The sequence below is a fragment of the Panthera pardus genome, unplaced genomic scaffold, assembly GCF_024362965.1.
Source record: "Panthera pardus isolate Hobbes unplaced genomic scaffold, ASM2436296v1 HiC_scaffold_25, whole genome shotgun sequence".
Classification (NCBI taxonomy): Eukaryota; Metazoa; Chordata; class Mammalia; order Carnivora; family Felidae; genus Panthera; species Panthera pardus.
In genome coordinates, this window is record NW_026526821.1 from 18193249 (window position 1) to 18215391 (window position 22143).

General features: G+C 41.9%; 1 protein-coding gene across 17 annotated transcripts in view; it reads left to right on the top strand.

Annotated features, from left to right (window-relative positions):
* PTPRT (protein tyrosine phosphatase receptor type T) overlaps positions 1 to 22143 on the top strand; it is a 1067285-nt gene that overhangs the window by 1034229 nt on the left and 10913 nt on the right. For all 17 annotated transcript variants that reach the window (XM_019458468.2, XM_019458472.2, XM_053890232.1 and 14 more), the window contains one exon: positions 267 to 398. In XM_019458468.2, the coding sequence (XP_019314013.2) occupies positions 267 to 398 (132 nt within the window). The remainder of the gene's footprint in view (positions 1 to 266; positions 399 to 22143) is intronic.

Here is a 22143-nt window from a genome sequence, read left to right on the forward strand (position 1 = left end):
GCTGAGCTCCAAAACATAAATAATTTATTTGAATAATCCCCAGCCGAGTGACACTTTCCTAATGAAATGTCTTAGTTTAGAGGAGAATGAGTTCATTATGAGAAGGCCCCCTTTGTCACCTGGGCACCCAGAGATAACAGAACAGGTAGGTGTTTTGTGCAATCTGTTTGGCAGGTTCGGGGGCCTCTGGCAGCCATCCAAGCCTCATCATCAGAACATCACTGATGGATGTGTATTTTACGAAGCCTATGTCGTTCCTTTGTCAGAGCCACAAGCAGCCCGCCGCCTTCGTGGTCACCCAACACCCTCTACCCAACACCGTGGCAGACTTCTGGAGGCTGGTGTTCGATTATAACTGCTCCTCCGTGGTGATGCTGAATGAGATGGACACTGCCCAGGTAGGAGGGGCCCAGCCACTGCCCGAGGTGCTCAGGTGCATTCGGGAAGCCATGCCCAAGAGCTGGAGGGAGAGCCTGAGAGCCAGCATGGTGTTTCCTCTGCCCGACCAAGCTGCCTGCTGATGGCCACTGTCTGGCTTCGAGCACCGATCCGGCCCATCCTGCTGCCAGTGGAGGCTGGAGGTCTCTTCCCAGGCCCTGCCACCCCTGAGCCCTCTCATTCCCAACAGTGACTCCCCACTGCTTGTAGGCTTTGTCCAGCCCTCCCTCCCCATCCAGAGCCAGATTCTGCTCCATCCACCACACTGATTAGGGCCTTGCTCCAAATCACACCGAGCACACTGAGCTGAGAGGCTCACAGAGCCTCCCCACCGCTGAGCGTCTCCAACCCTGCGGAATATTCTGATGCCTTGCCACACCCACCCACCCAGCCTGCCCCCTGGGAGATGCACCCAGCACTGACAGAGCCTGGAGCTTGAACTGTAGACCCTCTGCCCACTAGCCACCCCGACAATCCTGGCTTCATCCCAGGTGACCCCGGTGTCCAGGCAGGCTTCATGCTTTAGCCCCCCGGGGTCTGATGGCTCCAAGAGTGCTAAAGCACCTGTCATGGGACAGCTTCTGGAGCCCAGGTCCCCATAGCAGGGGAGCCGTTCCTGGGTGGGAAAAGTGAGAATGTCCTTTCAGGTTTTTGAAAAGTGATCCTTTCACTGTCTTGAAAGAAACTCAGAGAAACTCAGTGCACTCCTGTGTGCGTGCTGGCCTTGTGTGGGAATAAAATAAAATGGATCTGAGCTGTGGTCTCAGCCCTGCAGGAGCTCACAGTCTTGCTACAGAGACGGATGAGCAAATTGTCCCAACCTCGTGTGGCAGCGCTATAATAGAGGTCAGACGCAAAGTGCTGTGCTGGCCGGGAACAGGGAGCAATTAATTCTGCCCAGAGGGTGAGGGAAGACTTCAAAAAGAAGGTGACTTTGGCCTTGAAGAAGGCAGCAGAAGTTTGGGTGTGTGGGGCTGAGTGAGCTGGGAAAAGGCACTCGGAGCAGAGGGAACAGTGGGGCAAAGGCAAGGCAGTGTGAATGTGTGTGGCTTCTCTTCAGAACAGCTGGGGTTGCAGTGGAGCTGGGGCTCAGGGTCTATCGGGAGCAGAAGAGGGTGGTTAGGCTGCAAAATGTAGCAGCATCCTGCTTGCAGAGGGCTGCCCATGTGGGCTTCAGATCTCAGCCTTGGCCTGCAGCATAGTGTCAGACCCTTGCTTTGTAAGCAACAGAACCCTCTCTTCGAATAAAAGCTTTTGTGTAAGCGCTGTATTGCTCAAGCATGTGTGATCAAGAGATGTTCGTGGTGAAACCACCTGGGGTGGGAGTTGAGCTCCACCCAGACTGGTCTTCTGGTCCTCCCGGTGTCTCTTGGAGAGTCAGGACTCTGGGTGCCTTTGTGAAGCCTCGGGTTTCCAAGGAGCACCGTTAGACAATATTTGCTATCCAGGGAGGAGGGATTCTGCAGATTTTAAGCCATGGTGTGGCTGGTTCCTGTTAGAAAGTTGAGTCTGGGGACCAGTGAGGAGAAAAAGTTAGAGGGAAACCTGGAAGCCAGGAGACTGGGAGGCGGATTCTGCAGATGTACAGAAAAGAAAGGTAGTGATCAGGAGGCGGGCTTGGATGTGAAAGTTGGTTCCCAGATGGAAATCTACAGGTTTGGGGAGCAGTTGGATGTGGGAGGTGAATGAGAAGGAGACGTTGTGGATGGTGGCAGGAGCTCAAGTCTAGGCAGTTAGACGTCTGGGGTCACGCCGACCAAGATGAGGGAAGACAGGGGGAGGCGGGGAGAGGAGCAGATCATCAGGATGAAATTGAGCGCCTGGTGGGATGTGCACATAATACGTTCACGAGAGATTTGCTCATCATTCACCTATATTTGTGGAGTATCTGCTGTCTTCCAGAAGCTGTCCTAGGTGCTTAGAATGCATCGTGAACAAGACACAGAAAGCAAAACAACAAATTCCCATCTCTGGTGCAGCTTCTAAAGTGAAGGAGACAATATGTAACCAAGTCCCTATAATGTACTCGATTATATGTTAGAAGGTGACGAGTGTTTGGAAAAAATTAAGAGGAAGACTGGAAGGCAGGTGTGGGGCACTCTATTGATAGAGTGATCAAGGCAAGCTGTATTGAGAAGGTCACATATAAGCATATTTTTGAAGGAGGTGGAGAAAATGAGCCGTGTGACCATCTCTGGGAAGAGCATTGCAGGGAGAAAGGACAACCCACACCAACACCTTATGGTGCGCACATGCCTGGCACATTTGAGGAACAGCACAGAGGCCATTGTGACTGGAACAGAGTGAACATGGAGACAGCAGCAGCAGGTGACACAGACACACGGCAGGGCCAGGTCATGGAGGCCCTTAGGGGTCCTAGGAAGAACTCGAGTTTTACTCTGACAGAAGAAGGGAGCCACTGACAGGTTTTGAGGAGAGGAGTGACATACTTTGACCTTTAAAAAAAAACAAAAACAAAACAAACAAAACATCCCTCTAGCTACTGTGTTGAGAACACACTAATGGTCTGGGAAGGAGAGTGTATTTGCTAAGGGATGTGATGGCAGCTTGAACCTAAGTGGTAGCCGTGGAGTGGATTCTGGATATCTCCTGAAGGGAGACCCAACAAAATATCCTGACAGACTGAATATGGTGTGTGAGTCCCCAAGGGGCTCAATCAGTAGATGTGGCTGGAATCCAAGATAACCATGAAATTAAATGGATTCCCATAAAACAAAGACTTCTGTGGAGTTCCAGACTCAGAAGGCATCACCACCCTATTCCTTTGCCTGAGAAATTAAAATGGTGAACTCTGCTCACTGAGTCCATGAATGAAGTAGAGCCTGTGAAAGCCTGTTTGCTGTTCCCCCTTTTCCAGAAGCCCTTTTTGCAAAACCAGAGCTTGGGCATGGAGGAGGAGTGTGAAAGAATCTCACTTTGGGACATGTAGAGAAGCAGGGGTCTAGGTCATTGACTATAACTGCCCCTTCCAGGGTGTGTCTCAGGTGAATGAAGATTTCTCAGCCCCAGATGTTGATACAGCCTTTAAGAATTGATTCTCTAACTGCAAAAACATCAGGCTTAGAAGGGCCATGAGGTTGGCTGCCATATGCAGCTGGCAAGCATCCCCTAAAATCGACAGATGAATAGAACACTTATTGATATAAATATCATCACCACAACAGCTGGGTGCCTTGCGAAAATAAACAATGACACAGCGTGAGCAGCAGAAAAGCTGCCCTCAGCACCTGGAAGGGCGGTTCTTTGAAGCGGCATCAGCATTTGTCTGCCAGCATGCCCATGCCAGGACAGCTACAGCTTCCTGGCCAGCCCAGCAACACAGATGGGTCTGTCATAGGTCCTGAGCATCATCAGAGGACCAGTGAATGCCACATCCTCTGGTTTGACCACGGGCCAACCACAAGGGCTTGTGTGGAGGGTTGTGGCAGGACTACCTATACACTGCAGCAAAATAAGGTTGAGGAGAGGAGGAAACATCTCTAGTGACTTATTTTCTTGCACTGCTGGCCAAATCTGCCTGCCTCTGCTCAGAATCCTATACTGCATCATTCAGTCAGCTATCCCCAACCAAAGATATTTTCCCTTCTCCACAGTGGCTTCAGTTCAAAGATAATTACAAGCAGTGGGAGCTAAAGATAAAGACTCTGAAGGCAACTACATATTCAACCTTAGAGATTTTCTTTTTTAGCTCTTTGAGACTCCAAGGCCTATGATCAGATTAGTGGAGCAATATCCTAGAACCACAACATCCAGCAAATGACAGTGTGGTTTCCAGTGGGCACATCAGAAAGAATCTTTCCAGTCACACCCAACAGCATTGACCCAAGATCTCTTCCATCTTTGTGGGCTCTACAGATAGACCAGAGCTCATGGGGAGCAGACCCAAAAAGAAGCCCTCGTCATGGTCATGCCACACCTGCCACATTGTTTAGACAACTCAGGAAATCCTCTGTGCCAGCCATGGGTTGGAACTGTGCAGTAGACAGAATCATGCCCCCGCCAAAAGATGTCCACATCCTGGTCTCTAAATCTATGAATGTTATCTCATACAAGGGACTTTGCAGATGTGGTAAATTTAAGGATGTTGAGGTATGTAAATTGTCCTGAGTTATCCAGCTGGGCCCCATATTAGGTTCCTAGTCAGAGGGGTGCAAGAAGATCAAAGTCAGTGGTGATGGAAGCAGACCATGGGATTATGGAAGCAGAAAGTGGAGTGATAGAGCCACAGGTCAAGGAATGCTGGCCGCCTCTAAAAACCTGGGGAGATGAGGAATAGTTTGGCCCCTACAGACTCCAGAAAGGAAGACAGACAGCTCTAGTGACACTTTTATTTTAATCCTTTAATACTCATTGCAGATTTCTGACCTCCAGATAATACATTTGTGTTGGGTTAAGCCACTACATCTGTGGTAGTTTGTTACATTAGCCATAGAAAACTACTGCAGGCAATACAACTGAAAACAGGAATTGAGACTCAGAGTTGTAGGGATCAGTGCAGGTTGTGAGACTGAAATCATGGGAACGTCCAGAATCACCAGTGTTGAACTGGAAAGTGGCTTATTCTAGAGAAATCCATGCCTGAATTAGAGTCCATCAGGAAACATGAGAGAACAGGATGGGGAGAGCCAAGGAGAAGGCAGATGACCCGCCTCCACAGGACTCTTGCTGACCCAGAGGAGGTCTTTTAAAAGTTAAGGTGCATATTTTCTGGGTTGCATTCAGTCATCAACATGCATGGATTGAGAAACTACCCTGAACTAGGCACAGACCAGACATAGCAAAAGACAAAAGAGGCACCAAAAAAAATAAAAGCCACTCCCCATGGAGCAGACACTGTAGTGAAGTAATATCTACCTGCCAGACTCCCTTTGGCATCAAACAGGATGGAATCATCTTTAACTGGAACCATCTCAACCAAGACCCTCAAGTGGCAGGAAGGAGCTGACCAGGAAGCAGAAGGAATGGAAAAGCCAGTGTCCAGGCAGCATGTCACTCCTGAGCTCTGTGGTCAGCTATGGAAGAATCCAGCAGGAGATGGCCACCGTATATCACCCCACCGGCCTGTAATCAGGTTTGGGGTCATTGAGGCCCAGGATCTCTTTGGTTGTCTCCACATAGTAAGTGCTAGGTCTTTAATATTCCTTCAATATTCTGCCCGTTTATTATATTGACCAGGCGTACAATGTCCCCTGAGTTTCTCAGTATTTCACTTGTCACTCTAGGGAGTATACTTTATCTGGCTTATATCTTAGCGATTTTATCATCTAAGTGATCTCTGAATACCTTTTGATATTTCCTAGGTCTTTCCTCCATAGACCTGCTATTTTGGAAGCTTTTGTTTCCCAAACTGTATTTAATAATTAATAATTTGTTAGTTTACTTGTATGTTTTTCCATGAATATAACTACTCCAATCAACTTCTGATCAGCAGACCATATACAGAGCTAATACACAATGGTCTAATTCCAGCCCAAAGCCAGAGATTTGGTGTCCTCCACTCCAGGACAACAACCTGATAGCATTTGGCTGTTAATCACTTTGGGGATATCTTATTGGCTTCTCCTGCCAAATTTACGGACACCACTTTGAAAACCACTGATCTGACCAGGGTCTATTTCCCCTCATTTTGCATGGCAGGAAGCTGAGGTCCAGGCAAGGAAAAAAAAAAAAAGATTTAAAGGCACCTGGGTGGCTCAGTTGGTTAAGTGGCCGACTTCGGCTCATGATCTCATTGCTGGCTCGAAGGCTCGTGAGTTTGAGCCCTATATCCGGCTCTGGGCTGATAGCTCAGAGCCTGGAGCCTGCTTCCAATTCTGTGTCTCCCTCTCTGTCTGCCCCTCCCCTGCTTGAGCTCTCTCTCTCTGTCTCAAAAATAAACATAAAAACAATTTTTTACAAGATTTATCCAAAGCCCCACAACCCATCACTGACTTGGGCTGAAGGTCCCCTTCCAAGGGTTGTGAAGATTTTGGTAGCCATTTAAACAGTAGCGTTTCCAGGGCTCTGGTGCCTGATAATCACCGGCTGGTACCTGGGTATATGGAGCAGGAAGAAATATTTTCTGGTTTAAAACAAACAAGAGCTATATAAAAGCTGAGTCACCCAGTTCTGAGGCTCCCACCATGGAAAGTCTGAGAGTTCAGGTGATGCTAGGCCAGATAGAAAGGTGAGGGAGGGTGAAACCAAGAACAGTGCATTTCCACAGAGCTTCTAAAAGTTGACAGGCAAGCTCATCATTCTCCCAGGAGAAATGCAGCGTAATGTCTTTTTTTTGTCATTGTGCCTGCAGGGCAAATAGCAAGCACTGGTATCCCCATTTTTATCTCCGTTTGTGAAAACACAGCCTAACATGCTAGCAAAACCCACAGAACACCCAAGTCTATGTCTCCAAGAGCCTCAGGTCTGACTTTGCAAGGAGCCGTCCTTCTGTTCCAGAGAGGGTAACAGTAGAATAAGAAGTCTGGGGCCGTGAGACCAGAGTCAAGTTCTAGCCCTGCCACTTAACTTGGTGTGTTGCCGTAAGCTAGTTTCATAACTTCTCCAAGTCTTAACACAATCCTCTATTAAATTCATTTAACCCTGATGTCAGCCAAGTTCACTCTGTCTTTGAAGGTTTAATTGAAATGGGCTCTGCTTCCTATTCCCCAATCCTGTGGGCAAGTCTGTTATCCACCCCACAGATTTCTGGGAATTGCAAGGGAGTCCTGTTTGCATGGCCACTTCCTAGTTCATGCTCAGGCTTTACTTCCTGCTCCATATACCCAGGTGGAGTTTGAATCCCAGTAATGCCCATGACCAAAGGTTGAACATTGCACATCCTCATTCTTAAACCCCCCTGCCTCCTCATCCTCATGGTTTGGAGCACATCTCCCCCCAACACCCTGTTGCCCAAACAGCCCCTGCCTCGGCCTCTTCTCCCATACCTCCCCGAGCAATGCCACCTTCTACCCAAAAGTTGTTCCTTTCTTCATCTGTATAATTGAACTCTTTATTTTAACATATAGTGAACATATACTGCTGCATCAGTTTCAGGTGTATAATATAGCCATTCAACAATACCGTACCTTACAAAGCGCTCATCAATATAAGTGCACTCCCAATGCCCTTCACCTATTTTACCCAACCTCTCCTCACCTCCCCTCTGGTAACCATCACTTTGTTCTCTACAGTTAAGGGGTTTCCCCCCCTCCATTGCTCCTTTGTTTTGTTCCTTTAAATTCACATATGAGTGAAATCATATGGTATTTGTCTTTTTCTGACTGCATTTCACGTAGTATTCTCTCTAGATCCATCCATGTTGTTGCAAATGGAAAAATGTCATTCTTTTTTAATGGCTAAATAATATTTCCTACATATACCACCTCTTTATCCATGCATCTACTGATAGACACTTGGGCTCTTTCCATAGTTTGGCTATTATTGGTAATACTTCTATAAACATCGGGGTGCCTATACCCCTTCAAATCTGTATATTTGTATCTTTTGAGTAAATACCTAGTAGTGTAATTGCTGGATCTTAGAGTAGTTCTATTTTTAACTTTCTGAGGAACCTCCACACTGCTTTCCAGAGTGACTTCACCAGTTTGCATATGCACCAACAATGCATGAGGGTTCCCCTTTGCCACATCCTCGCCAACACCCTGTTGTTTCTTTAGTTTTTGATTTTAGCTGTTCTGACAGATGGTATCTCACTGTGCTTTTTATTTGCATTTCCCTGATAATGAGTGATGTTGAGCATCTTTTCATGTGTCTGTTGGCCAGCTGGATGTCTTCTTTGGGGAAATGTTGGTTCATGTCTTCTGCCCATTTTTTATTTGATTATTTGGTTTCTGGTATTGAGTTATGTAAGTTCTAAATTTTGGATACTAACCCTTTATCAGATACAATATTTGCAAATATCTTCTTCCATTCAGATTGTCTTTTGGTTGTTTTGATATTGGTTGTTTCCCTCGCTGTGCAGCAGAAGCTTTTTATTTTGATATAGTGCCAATAGTCTATTTTTGCTTTTGTTTACCTTGCCTCAAGAGACAGATCTAGAAAGATTTTGTTATGGCCAATGTTAGGAAAATTATTTCCTATATTATTTTCTAGGATTTTTATGGTTTCCAGTATCAAATGTAGATATTTAATCCATTTTTAATTTATTTTTGTATATGGTGTAAGAGAGTGGTCTAGTTTCATTCTTCTGCATGTTACTGTCCAGTTTTCCCAACACCATTTGTTGAAGAGACTGCCTTTTTTGCCATTAAATATTCTTTCCTGCTTTGTTGAAGATCAATTATCCATATAATTGTGGGTTTGCTTCTAGATTTTCTATTGTTACATTGATCTATACATCTGTTTTTGAACCAGTACCACATTGTTTTGATTACTACAGCTTTATAATATAACTTGAAGTCCAGAGACAGGATATCTCCAGCTTTGCTTTGCTTTTTCAAGATGGCTTTGGCTATTCAGGCAGAGTCTTTTGTGGTTCCATACAAATTTTAGGATTATTCTACTTCTGTGAAAACTGCTTTGGTATTTTGATAGGGATTGCATTAAATGTGTAGTTTAACAATATTTGTTCTTCTTACATGCACATGGAATGTCTTTCTGTTTCTTTGGCTCATCATCAATTTCTTTCATGAGTGTTTTATGGTTTTTAGATGACAGGTCTTTCAGCTCTTTGGTTAGGTTCATTCCTAGGTATCTAATTTTTGGGTGCCATTGTAAATTGGATTGTTTTCTTAATTTCTCTTTCTCCTGCTTCACTACTAATGTTTGGTAATGCAATGGCTTTCTGTACATTGATTTTGTATCCTGCAACCATGTGGAATTGTTATCAGTTCTAGTAGGGGTTGTTTTTTTGTGTGTGTAATCTTTTAGGTTTTCTATATATAGTATCATGTCATCTGCAAATAGTGAAATTTTTACTTCTTCCTTACCAATTTGGATCCATTTTATTCCTTTCTCTTGTCTTATTGCTATGGCTAGGACTTCCAGTACTTTGTTGAATAAAAGTGGTGAGAACGGATAGCCTTGTCTTGTTCCTGATCTTAAGGGAAAAGCTCTCAGGTTTTCCCCATTGAGGATGATGTTAGCTGTGGGGTTTTCATATAAGACCTTTATTATTTTGAGGTATGTTCCCTCTAACCTTGTTGAGGGATTTTATCATGAATAAATGTTGTATTGTGTCAAATGTTTTCTCTGGGTGTACTGAAATTGTCTTGTTTCTTCCTTTCACTTATTGGTATGATGTATCACATTGATTGATTTGCAAATATTGAATCACCTTTGCATCTCAGGAATAAATCCCACTTGATCTTTGTGAATGCTTTTTTTAAAGTCTATTTATTTTGAGAGAGAGAGAAAGAGCACAAGTGGGGTAGGGACAGAGAGAGGGAGAGAGAATTCCAAGCAGGCTCCATTGTCAGCATAGAGCCCAACAGAGGGCTCAAACCCATGAACCGTGAGATCACGACCTGAGTGGAGATCAAGAGTCAGATGCTTAACTGACTGAGCCACCCAGGCACCCCTGTGAATGATTTTTTAATGTATTGTTGAATTTGGTTTGCTAGCATTTTGTTAAGAATTTTTGCATCTATGTTAATCAGGGATATTGGCCTGTAATAGTCTTTTTGGTAGTGTCTTCATCTGGTTTTGGTATCAAGGTAATGCTGGCCTCATAGAGTGAATTTGGAAGTTTTCCTTCCTTTTCTATTTTTTGGAACAGTTTGAGAATAAACATTAACTCTGCTTTAAATGTTTGGTACAATTCACTAGTCCTGGGCTTTTGTTTGCTGGGAGGTTTTTGATTACTGATTCAATTTCCTGGCTGGTAACTGGTCTGTTCAAATTTTCTATTTCTTCCTGCTTCAGTTTTGGCAGTTTACATGTTTCTAGTAATTTATCCATTTCTTCTACATTGTTCAATTTGTTGGCATATAATTGTTCATTATATTCTCTAATAATCCTTTGTATTCCTGTGGTGTCATTTGTTATTTCTCCTCTTTCACTTCACTTCTGAGTTTGTTTGAGTCCTCTTTTTTCCTTTTCTTTAGAAGTCTGGCTAGAGGTTTATCAATTTTGTTGATCTTTTCAAAGAACCAGCTCTTGGTTTCTTTTTTTTTTTAGTTTATTTTTTTTGATTATATGAAATTTATTGTCAAATTAGTTTCCATACAACACCCAGTGCTCATCCCAAAAGATGCCCTCTTCAATGCCCATCACCTACCTTCCCCTCCCTCCCATCCCCCATACACCCTCAGTTCTCAGTTTTTAAGAGTCTCTTATGCTTTGGCTCTCTCTCCCACTCTAACCTCTTTTTTTTCTTATTTTTCCCTCCCCTCCCCCATGGGTTTCTGTTAAGTTTCTCAGGATCCACATAAGAGTGAAAACATATGGTATCTGTCTTTCTCTGTATGGCTTATTTCACTTAGCATCACACTCTCCAGTTCCATCCACATTACTACAAAGGGCCATATTTCATTCTTTCTCATTGCCATGTAGTACTCCATTGTGTATATAAACCACAATTTTTTTATCCATTCATCAGTTGATGGACATTTAGGCTTTTTCCACAATTTGGCTATTGTTGAGAGTGCTGCTATAAACATTGGGGTACAAGTGCCCCTATGCATCAGTACTCCTGTATCCCTTGGGTAAATTCCTAGCAGTGCTACTGCTGGGTCATAGGGTAGGTCTATTTTTAATTTTTTGAGGAACCTCCACACTGTTTTCCAGAGTGGCTGCACCAGTTTGCATTCCCACCAACAGTGCAAGAGGGTTCCCATTTCTCCACATCCTCTCCAGCATCTATAGTCTCCTGATTTGTTCATTTTGGCCACTGACTGGCGTGAGGTGATATCTATCTGAGTGTGGTTTTGATTTGTATTTCCCTGATGAGGAGCGATGTTGAGCATCTTTTCATGTGCCTGTTGGCCATCTGGATGTCTTCTTTATAGAAGTGTCTATTCATGTTTTCTGCCCATTTCTTCACTGGATTATTTGTTTTTTGGGTGTGGAGTTTGGTGAGCTCTTTATAGATTTTGGATACTAGCACTTTGTCTGATATGTCATTTGCAAATATCTTTTCCCATTCCGTTGGTTGCCTTTTAGTTTTGTTGATTGTTTCCTTTGCTGTGCAGAAGCTTTTTACCTTCATGAGGTCCCAATAGTTCATTTTTGCTTTTAATTCCCTTGCCTTTGGGGATGTGTCAAGTAAGAAATTGCTGCGGCTGAGGTCAGAGAGGTCTTTTCCTGCTTTTTTTTTTTTTTTTTTTTTTTTAGTTTCTATATAATTTACTTCCACTAATCTTTATCATTTCCTTCCTTCTGCTAGTTTTTGGATTTGGGTTTTTTCCTTCTTTTTCTAGCTCCTTGAGGTTATAAGATTGAGTTATTTGAGATTTCTCTAGCTTCCCTTTTAGAACAGCTTTTGCTAGATTCCAAGGGTTTTAGACTGTTTTCATTTTTATACGTTTCCATGTATTTTTTTATTTCTTCTTTGATTTCTCAGTTGACCCATTCATTGTTTAGTAGCATGTTATTTAATCTCCATGTACTTGTGGTCTTTCCAGATTTTTGCTTGTGGTTGATTTCTACTTTCATAGCGTGGTGGTCAGAAAACATGCATAGTGAGACTTAGATCATTTTGAATCTGTTGTGTATGTTTCTCTGGGCTAATATGTGATCTATTCTGGATAATGTTCCGTGTTCACTTGTATATTCTGTTTTAGAATTGAATATTCTGAATACATCTGTTAGATCCATCTGGTCTAGTGTGTCATTCAAGCCCATTTCCTTGTTGATGTTCATTTGGATGATCTGTCCATTGATGTAAGTAAGGTATTAAAGTCCCCTAGAGTTATTGTATTATCATCAATTAGTTCCTTTGTGTTTGTTACTGAATTATATATTTGGGTGCTTCCATATTTGGTGTATATACATATGTGTGTGTGTGCGCGCACACACACACACATATATATATATATTTGCTGTTATCTTCTTGGATTGTCCCCTTTATTATACAGTGTTCTTCTTTGTCTCTTTTCACAGACTCTGTTTTAAAGTCTATTTTGTCCAACATAAGTATTGCTATTCCAGCTTTATTTTGATATCCATTTGCATGATAGATATTTCTTCATCCCCTCACTTTCAATCTGTGGGTGTCTTTTAAATATATTTTTTAATGTTTATTTGTTTTTGAGAGAGAGAGAGACAAAATGCAAGTGGGGGAGGAGCACAGAGAGAGGGAGACAGAATCCAAATCAAGCTCCAGGCTCCGAGCTGTCAGCACAGAGCCCGACGTGGGGCTTAAACTCATGAATGGTGAGATCATGACCTGAGCCGAAGTTGGATGCCCAATGACTGAGCCACCCAAGGACCCCCAATCTGCAGGTGTCTTAAGACTAGAACGAGTCTCTTATAGGCAGCATATAAGTAGGTTTTTTATCCTTTCCACCACCCTGTGCCTTTTGAGTGTTTAGTCCATTTGCATTCAAAGTAATTATTGATATAGATGTATTTATTAACATTTCGTATTTGTTTTGTGGTTGGCTTTGTATATTTTCTCTGTTCCTTTCTTCCCTCGCTCTCTTCTCTCACTATAAATTGGCTTTCTTTCATAATGTATTTGACTTCCTTTCTGTTTTTTGCAGATTACTGACTTTTTATTTTTGATTTGTGGTTACCATTATGTATATAACATCTTCTACATATAGTAGTTATATTAAGTTGATGGTTGTTTAAATTTGAACCCATTCTTTACTCCTCTCGTCCCCATGTTTTAGGTATATGGTATCATACTTTACTTCCTTTTATTTTGTGAGTCCTTTGATTTTTACAATATACTTATTTTCACTGCTTTTGTGCTTCCTACTCACTCTTACTTATGGTCTCTCCTTTCTACATGAGTCCACTCTAACATTTTCTTGTAGGGCTGGTTTAGTGGTCATGAGCTCCTTTAGTTTTGGTTTGTCTGGGAAACTCTCTCTCTCTTTCTATTCTGATAGCCTTGTTGGTTAGAATATTCCAGGATGCAAATTTTTCCCATTCTGTATTTTGAATATATTATGCCACTCTATTCTGGCTTGCAGACTTCTGTTGAAAAATCTCCTGCCAGACTTATGGGTTTTCCCTTGTAAGTTACTGGCTACTTTTGTCTTGCTGCTTTAAAATTATTTTTCTTTATCAATACTTTTTGCCATTTTAATTACTATGTGTCTTGGTATAGTCCCCCTTGGGTTGATTTTGTTGGGGGATCACTGTGCCTCCTGGGTCTAGATATCTGTTTTCTCCTCAGATTAGGAAAATTTCAGCTATTATTTCTTCAAATAAATTTTCTGCCCTATTTTCTCCCTCTTCTGAGGTCCCTGTTATTATGCTTGATGGAGTAACTGAGTTCCTGAAGTCTTTTTTCATTTTGTATAATTTTTTTTCTCTCACCTGCTTAGCTTGATTACTTTCCATGACTCTGCCCTCCAGGTCACTAATTCATTCTTCTTCCTGCATGCTATTTATTCCATCTAATGGGTTTTTTTTAATTTCATTTATTGTGTTCATCACCTCTGGTTCTTTATCTCATTGTTAAAGTGTCTCTGATGTCCTCCACTCTTTTCTGAAGTTCAGTGCTTCAAATTCTCTATTTAGGCATATTACTTATCTCCATTTCACTTAGGTCTCTTGTTGTGGTTTTGTCCTGCTCTTTCATTTGGGACACATTCCTCTCATTTTTTCTAACTCTCTGTGTCTGTTTCTGTGTGTTAGGAATGTTACCTGTGTCTCCTGTTCTTGAAAGTAGTGCTGGGGCAAGCACTTTTAAAAAGGTGGCACTGTCCTTTGAGAGAGGAGATGTGCCTCCACTGCTGAGACCAGAGTGGCTGGGGCCACCCCACAAAGCATGCAGGGTGAGGCATGCAGTTTTAACAAGGTGCATGTGTCCTCTGTGAGAGGTTACCAGCTGCTGCCCTATCACTGCCAGGACTGAGTCCCTGCAAAGTGCACAGTCAGAAGATGTAGTGTTGGCAAGCTTTGCAAGGTATTCTCAGGGAGCAGCCCAAGCATCAAGGCTCAGGCAAATATGACTGGAAAGGACAGATCCGCCAAAGCAAAGGAGAGCAGGGCTTGGTGTAAGCAAGGTAGGTAGTTAACGTGGGTGCTGTGCTGGTTCCCGCAGGTAGTCATGTGATTATGCTGGGGGGCAGGGGAGGAAATTGGCACCTGCCAGCTCTTTTGTTTCTGGAGGAGTCTCCCTGTGAATCCTCCCCTCTGGGACACCCTCTGAAATGAGTAAATAACTCTCCCACCCATATGCCCCTGGCATTTTTCAAACTGCTGCTTCTAGGCTGGATCTCTGTGGGCTGTTATGCTATCTCTTTAAGCATGGAGACTTTGCTTCCTAATGCCCTCCTTGACTCTCCCAGAGCCAAGCCTGCTGATTTTAAAATTCCAGGCTCTAAGTCCCCCTAGTTGTAAGAACTCACAAAATTCACCCCCTTTGGTTTCAAAGCCAAATGTTATGGGGCTTCACCTTCCCTGTGCAAGCTCTGTTGTGATAGTTTTTTTCCTCCCCTCTCCTCACCCACAACTCCCTCCCTCCCAAGGATGGCCCATGAGTTGGTTTAGCTCCCCACCACAGCTCCACCCTTCCTACCCTCTTTAATGTTGCCTCTTCTCTACATTTAGTTGTGGAATCTGTTCTTCCAGTCTTCAGGTTATTTTTTGCATTATTTGCACTGTTGTGTTATCTAGTTGTATCCATGGGATGAAGTGAGCTTAGGGTCCTCCTACTCCAACATCTTCCCCATAAGTCCTGCCTGAGTGCTTTCTTTAATACCTCTTTCTCAAGCCTGCCCTGAGCCTTTGACATCCCCTCATTCTACCATCCTCTGTACATATTCTCCTAAACTCCTACCCTGAGAACAGATTCTGATGCAACTGTCATAAGAAAGTTCCCCCACTGCATGGGGATTAAATTATTCACCCTTGGGGGCTGTTGAGAGGCAGAATTGAGAAAGATACGCTTTGGTCACCAACGATGTGCCTTTCTCTCTCCCTTGCTTTTTACCTGCCACCTCACCCTCTCTCTTCCTCACCTGGCCAATTATATGTTTTGGTTCTTAATAGAATCTCTTTAAAGGAATTTTATAATCACTGATCTGAATCTTGTAACTAATTCAGGTGACTTTCATATTATTTCTTAGAAATACTAATTCAACTACATCTTCAAGTGGCCCAGGATTGATTTCCCCTACTATGAACCTTGATAAGCTTGATAAGTAGAATTTTTCATTTCTGAAGCTGTGTGATATTACTGGCCTTTCCATTTTATCAAAGTATTGTTTAATTAACAAAAGGCATAACTAAGGTGCACTACAATGTGCTTTTAAATTGTTTATTCCAAAAATAGGCCCATATGGTAGTTTTCATTCAACTCATCAGAGCGTGTTTATTCCAGCAACTAACTAGCTTTCTGATTCCATCAGCAAGAAAATGATGTTCAACCGTGAGGGTACCTCCACATTTGTTATATTTCACGTGTGAACTTGCACTCCCAAAGGACATCTTTTCATGGCCCAAAGAGCTATGGAGATCACTAGGTGGAATAATGTATGGCAGCTGCTCCAGGGCTGTCCACACATGCTTGGTTTAACTTGTTCTAACAATAAATAGCAAAAGTCCCTCTGCTTTTCTGGAAGAAGCATGGGCATTTCTAGATCATATGCTGCAACTGGACTGGCTTCCTGTTCCAGATGTGATAAGCAACACTGCGTTTTTGCAGTAGTGAAGCCCTCCCCTCTAAACCATCCCTCCCCAGGCTGTTGGGTGAGAAAAGGAGGAGGGAGGGGCCAGGACATGATGTGGGAAAGGGCCATTGATCCAGACTCTAGGCTAGAGGATTGAAACCTATTCTTGGAAAAAGCCTCTTCAAAAGGTTTTCAACTAAATTTTAAAAAATGCCAAAGTTGCATTGAATGTTCATGCAGCCCCAGGTTAGCTGTGTTCTCATGTTCTTAGAGCTAAGTCGGCCTCCTTGAATCCCCCCATTTTCCAGGACCTCCTGGAATCTTTGGAAGAAACCACATGTCTCCTTGGAGCTTGGGAAGATGAAAAAGTAGGAGGACCCTGACCTCACCCTATCCCACATTTCAATTAGATATCACTCACATCCCAAGTCAACAAACCAGAGAGTGATATGAAGACTGGCAGAACAAACTCCACAACTATAGATAAGAAGCTGCATCTGAAAGGTTAGAAAGGTCAGAAAGGTAAAGGGATGTGGCCCACAGGAGGGAATGAGCTATGTGTGCAGAGGAGAGAAATGAGCCCTTGAACCAGGGAGTTCACATGAGGAAGACTAACGTTTGGCTTTAAAAACCAGAGGGGCTAAATTCTGTGAGTTTATAAAAGCAATGGTTACCTGGAGCCTAGAGTTTTAAAAGTCAACTGACTCAGCACTGGGCAAAGCAGGACAGTGAATGAAAGCTGGGTCACCGCCCTTAAAGAAATAGCAGCCTACAGAGAAAAGCAACATAAAAGCAGCAGTTTATACAACACCAGGACAAACACCAGAAGACCTGTTCATACTGATTTAAGAGTGTATTGTTGGAATTCTCTGAAGGCAAGGGAGCTGGCAGTCACCATGTTCCTCCCCTGCCTCCCAGCATAAATACAGAGCCACCTGCAAGAGGCAGAGATGCACAGATACGTCTGCCTGACCCTTTGGCAATGAAACACACCCATGAGTTCTCCTGAAGGCTCACCCACTCCAAGACTGCTAGCCTCTGCCTTGGGCTCAGGGCAAATTTTGTTAAAGCTGCACATGTGCCCTAAGCAGCCAATGGGTGCACAGCTGCCTCAGTGTACCACGCACATCTGCCATGCCCCCAGCTGCCATTTCATGACACACCTGGCCACATACCCACAGCCACCATCATGCACCAGACCCAGCTGCTCCCAGCCTCGCACCCCTGGCAGCCCTGACTCACAGCCCCTACCAGCCCCAGCATGCAGCCACAAGCCGACAGTGTTTCAGGGGATCTGGCATAGAACTGGTGGCCCAGAAAAAACTTTGATAATACCACTATCCTGCTCCCAATTTCCCCAGCAGCAAGCCCCCTTGGAGCTGGCCTTCCTGGGTCCCACAAACACCACAGAGAGCAAGCACAGCCCAAAACAGGCAGAGTCAGTGCAAACAACTTCACTGAAAGGAAAAGTGACTCAAACACAACAGTAAGGTATAAGTAGTGCCTCGTTGCTGAAGTGTCAGTTTTTAGTGAACAGGGGACACTGTACTACAGGGTACTCCAGGACCTCCTCTTCATAAATTCACTACTTTCAAGAGCAGAAGACACAGTTGGCTTTAATACACAGAAACAGGCACAAGGGGCGCCTGGGTGGCGCAGTCGGTTAAGCGTCCGACTTCAGCCAGGTCACGATCTCGCGGTCCGTGAGTTCGAGCCCCGCGTCAGGCTCTGGGCTGATGGCTCGGAGCCTGGAGCCTGTTTCCGATTCTGTGTCTCCCTCTCTCTCTGCCCCTCCCCCATTCATGCTCTGTCTCTCTCTGTCCCAAAAATAAATAAAAAACGTTGAAAAAAAAAAATTAAAAGAAACAGGCACAAAGTGGTAGAGAAAATAGAAATTTATCCCCAGTGAAATAACAGGACAAGGCCACAGGCAGAGATCTAAGTGAACCAGATATAAGTAACATGACTGATAGAAAATTTAACGCAATGAACAAAAGGATACTCACCTGATTTGAGAAAAGAGTGGAGGACATCAGTGAGACCCTTAACAAAGAGATAAGAAATAACTTGGCAAAGATAAAGGGCTAAATAAATGAAATGAGAAACACACCTGATAGAATGAACAACAGGATGGAAGAAGGAGAGCAACGTATTAAAGACTTAGAAGACAACTAGAAAGTAATCAGGCTGAACGAAAGAAAGAATTACACAAAACAGAAATAGACTTAGATGACTTCATCAAACATAATAATATTCATATTATGGGAGTCCCAGAAGAAGGAGAGAGAGAGAAGAGGGGCAGAGAGTTTATTTAAAGAAATAACAGTTGAAAACTTCCCTAATCTGGGAAGGAAACAGATATCCAGATCTAGGAGGCACAGAGAACTCTCATGAAAAATCAACAAAAGCATATCCACACCAAGTAATTAAACTTGCAAAATGTGATAAAGAAAAAATTTTTAAGCAACAAAGTCAGTAACTTACAAAGGAAAACCCATAAGGCTAGCAGGAGATTTTTCACAGAAACTTTGCAAGCCAGAAGGGAGTGACATAATATATTTGAAGTGTTAAATGGGAAAAAATCTGCAGCCAAGAATATTCTATCCAGCAAGGATATCATTCAGAATCTATCTCAGAAGGAGAGATAGAATTTCCCAGACAAACAAAAACTAAAGGTGTTTGAGACCACTAAAGCAGCCATGCAAAAAATATTACAGGGGACTCTTTGAGTGGAAAGGAGAGACCAAAAATGACAGTATAAACATAAGAAACACAAAGCCAGTGAAATGAATATTTCTGTAAAAAAAAGTCAAGTAACTCAAAAAAAGAATATAAAATATAATACCATATACCTGAAATGTGGGGAAGAAGGAAAAGAATGGATTCAAACTTAAATGACCATCAACTTAATACAGACTGCTATATGCAGAAGCTGTATACAAACCTAATTTAACTATATCAAAAACCACTAATAAACCTATAAAGAGTAGAGAAAGAAATCTAAATTGTCACTAATGAAAATAAGCAAAACACGAAGAGCAGAGAAAATTTTCAGAAAAAAACACAAAAGAAGTAATAAAATGGCAATAAATACATATCAGTAATTACTTTGAATGTAAATGGACTAAATGCTCCAATCAAAAGACACGGGTAACAGAGTGGATAAAAAGTGCCTATAAGAGATTCATTTTAGAGCTAAAGACACCAGCAGATTCAAAGTGAGGGGATGGAGAAACATCTATCATGCAAGTGGATGTCAAAAGAAAGCCAGAGTAGCAATACTTACTTTGGACAATATGGACATTAACACAAAGACTATAACAAGAGACAAAGAAGAGACACTATATAATAATAAAAGAGACGATTTAACAAGAAGATATAGCAATTATAAATATACATGCTCAATGTGGGAGCACCCAGATACATAAAACAGTTAACAAATATAGAGGAAATAATTGATAATAATAAAATAATAGTAGGGGACTTTAACATCCCCCACTTACATCAGTGGACAGATCTAAACAAACATCAAGAAGGAAACAATAGCTTTGAATGACATACTGGAACAGATGGATTTAACAGATATATTCAGAACATTCCATTCTAAAACAGCAGAATACACATTCTTTTCAAATACATGTAGAACATTTCCAGAATAGATCACATATTAGCCCACAAAACCATACTCAAAAAAATTCAAGAAGGTGAAAGTCCTGCCATGCATCTTTTCTGACCACAATGCTATGAAACTACGTCAACCACAAGTAAAAATCTGGAAATATCACAAATACATGGAGGTCAAATAACAAACTAATAAAACAATGAATGAGTCAACCAACAAATCAAAGAAGAAATCAAAAAGTACACTGAAACAAAACGAAAACATAATGGTCCAAAACCTTTGGGATACTTCAAAAGCAGTTCTAAGACGGAAGTTTATAGCAAGCTAGACTTATCTCAAGAAGCAAGAAAAATCTCAAAATGTTAAACTCACACTTAAAGCAACTAGAAAAAGAGCAAATGAAACCTAAAACATCAGAAGGAAGGAAATAATAAAGATTACAGCAGAAATAAATGATACAGAAACTAAAAACAAAAAACCAAAAAAAAAAGCAATAGAACAGATCAATGAAACCAGGATCTAGTTCTTTGAAAAAAATCAATAAAATCAATAAACCTCTAGCCAGACTTATCAAGGGAAATAAAGGACCCAAATAAATAAAATCAGAAATGAGAGTAGAAATAACAAACATACATACGACAGACATACACTCAGAATATTATGAAAAACTATATGCCAACAAATTGGACAACCTAGAAGAAATGAATAAATTCCTAGAAACCCAAAACTGAAAGAAGAAATAGAAAATTTGAACAGACCAGCAAAGAAATTGAATCAGTAATCAAAACATTACCAACAAACACAAGTCCAGAACCAGATGGCATTATAGGCAAATTCTACCAAATGTTTAAAGGAATGTACTTATTCTTCTTACACTTTTCAGAAAAATAGGAAAGGAAGAAAGGAAAGGAAAACTTCCAAATTCATTCTATCAGGCCAGTATTAAACTGATACCAAAACCAGATAAAGACTCCACTAAAAAAGAGAACTACAGGCCAATATCCCTAATTAACATAGATGCCAAAATCCTCAACAAAATACTACTAGCAAACTGCGTCTGATAATACATTAAAAAATCATTTACCACGATCAAGCGAGATTTAATCCCGGGTTGCAAACATGGTATAATATTCACAAGTCAATTGATGTGATCAATAAGAGAAAGGATGAGAACCATATGACCATTTTTTTAATATGAAATTTATTGTCAAATTGATTTCCATACAACACCCAGTGCTCATCCCAACAGGTGCCCTCCTCATTGCCCATCACTGACTTTCCCCTCCCTCCCACCCCCCATCAACCCTCAGTTTATTTGAGCATTTCAATAGACACAGAAAAAGCATTTGATAAGTATCACATCCATTCATAATTAAAACCCTCAACAAAGTAGGTTTAGAGAGAACATACCTTAACATCATAAAGGCCTTATTTGAAAAACCCATAGATAACATCATCCTCAGTGGGAAAAACCTGAGAGCTTTTCCCCTAAGGCCAGGAACAACACAAGGAGGTCCACTCTCACCATTTTTATTCAGTGTAGGACTGTAAGTCCTGGCCACAGCAATCAGACAACAAAAGGAAATAAAAGGCATTCAGATCAGTAAGGAAGAAGGAAAACTTTCACTATTTGCAGATGACATGATAGGATATATAGAAAACCCAAAAGACCCCACCAAAAACTAGTAGAACTGATTTAAAAATTCAGTAAAATCACAGGATACAAAATCAATGTACAGAAATCCCTTGCATTACTATACGCCAATAATGGAGCAGCAGAAAAAAAGTAAGAAAACAATCCCATTTACAATTGCACCCAAAACAATAAGATACCTAGGAATGAATCTAACCAAAGAGCTGAAAGAGCTGTACTCCGAAAACTATAAAACAGTCATGAAAGAAACTGACACAAAGAAATGGAAAAACATTCCATGCTCATGGATTGGAAAAACAATTATTGTTAAAACATCTATATTATCCAAAGCAATGTACATATTTAATGCAATCCCTATCAAAATACCAACAGCAGTTTTCACAGAACTAGAGCAAACAATCCTAAAATTTGTATGGAGCCACAAAAGACTCCACCCAAATAGCCAAAGCAGTCTTGAAAAAGCAAAGCAAAGCTGGGGACATCACAACTCTGGACTTTAAGTTATAAACAAAGCTGTAATAATCAAAACAGTATGGAACTTATATAAAAATAGATACACAGACCAATGGAATAGAATAGACTATCCAGAAATAAACCCACAACTATATGGTCTGTTGATCTTCAACAAAGCAGGAAAGAATATCCAATGGGAAAAAGTCTCTTTGGCAAATGGTGTTGGG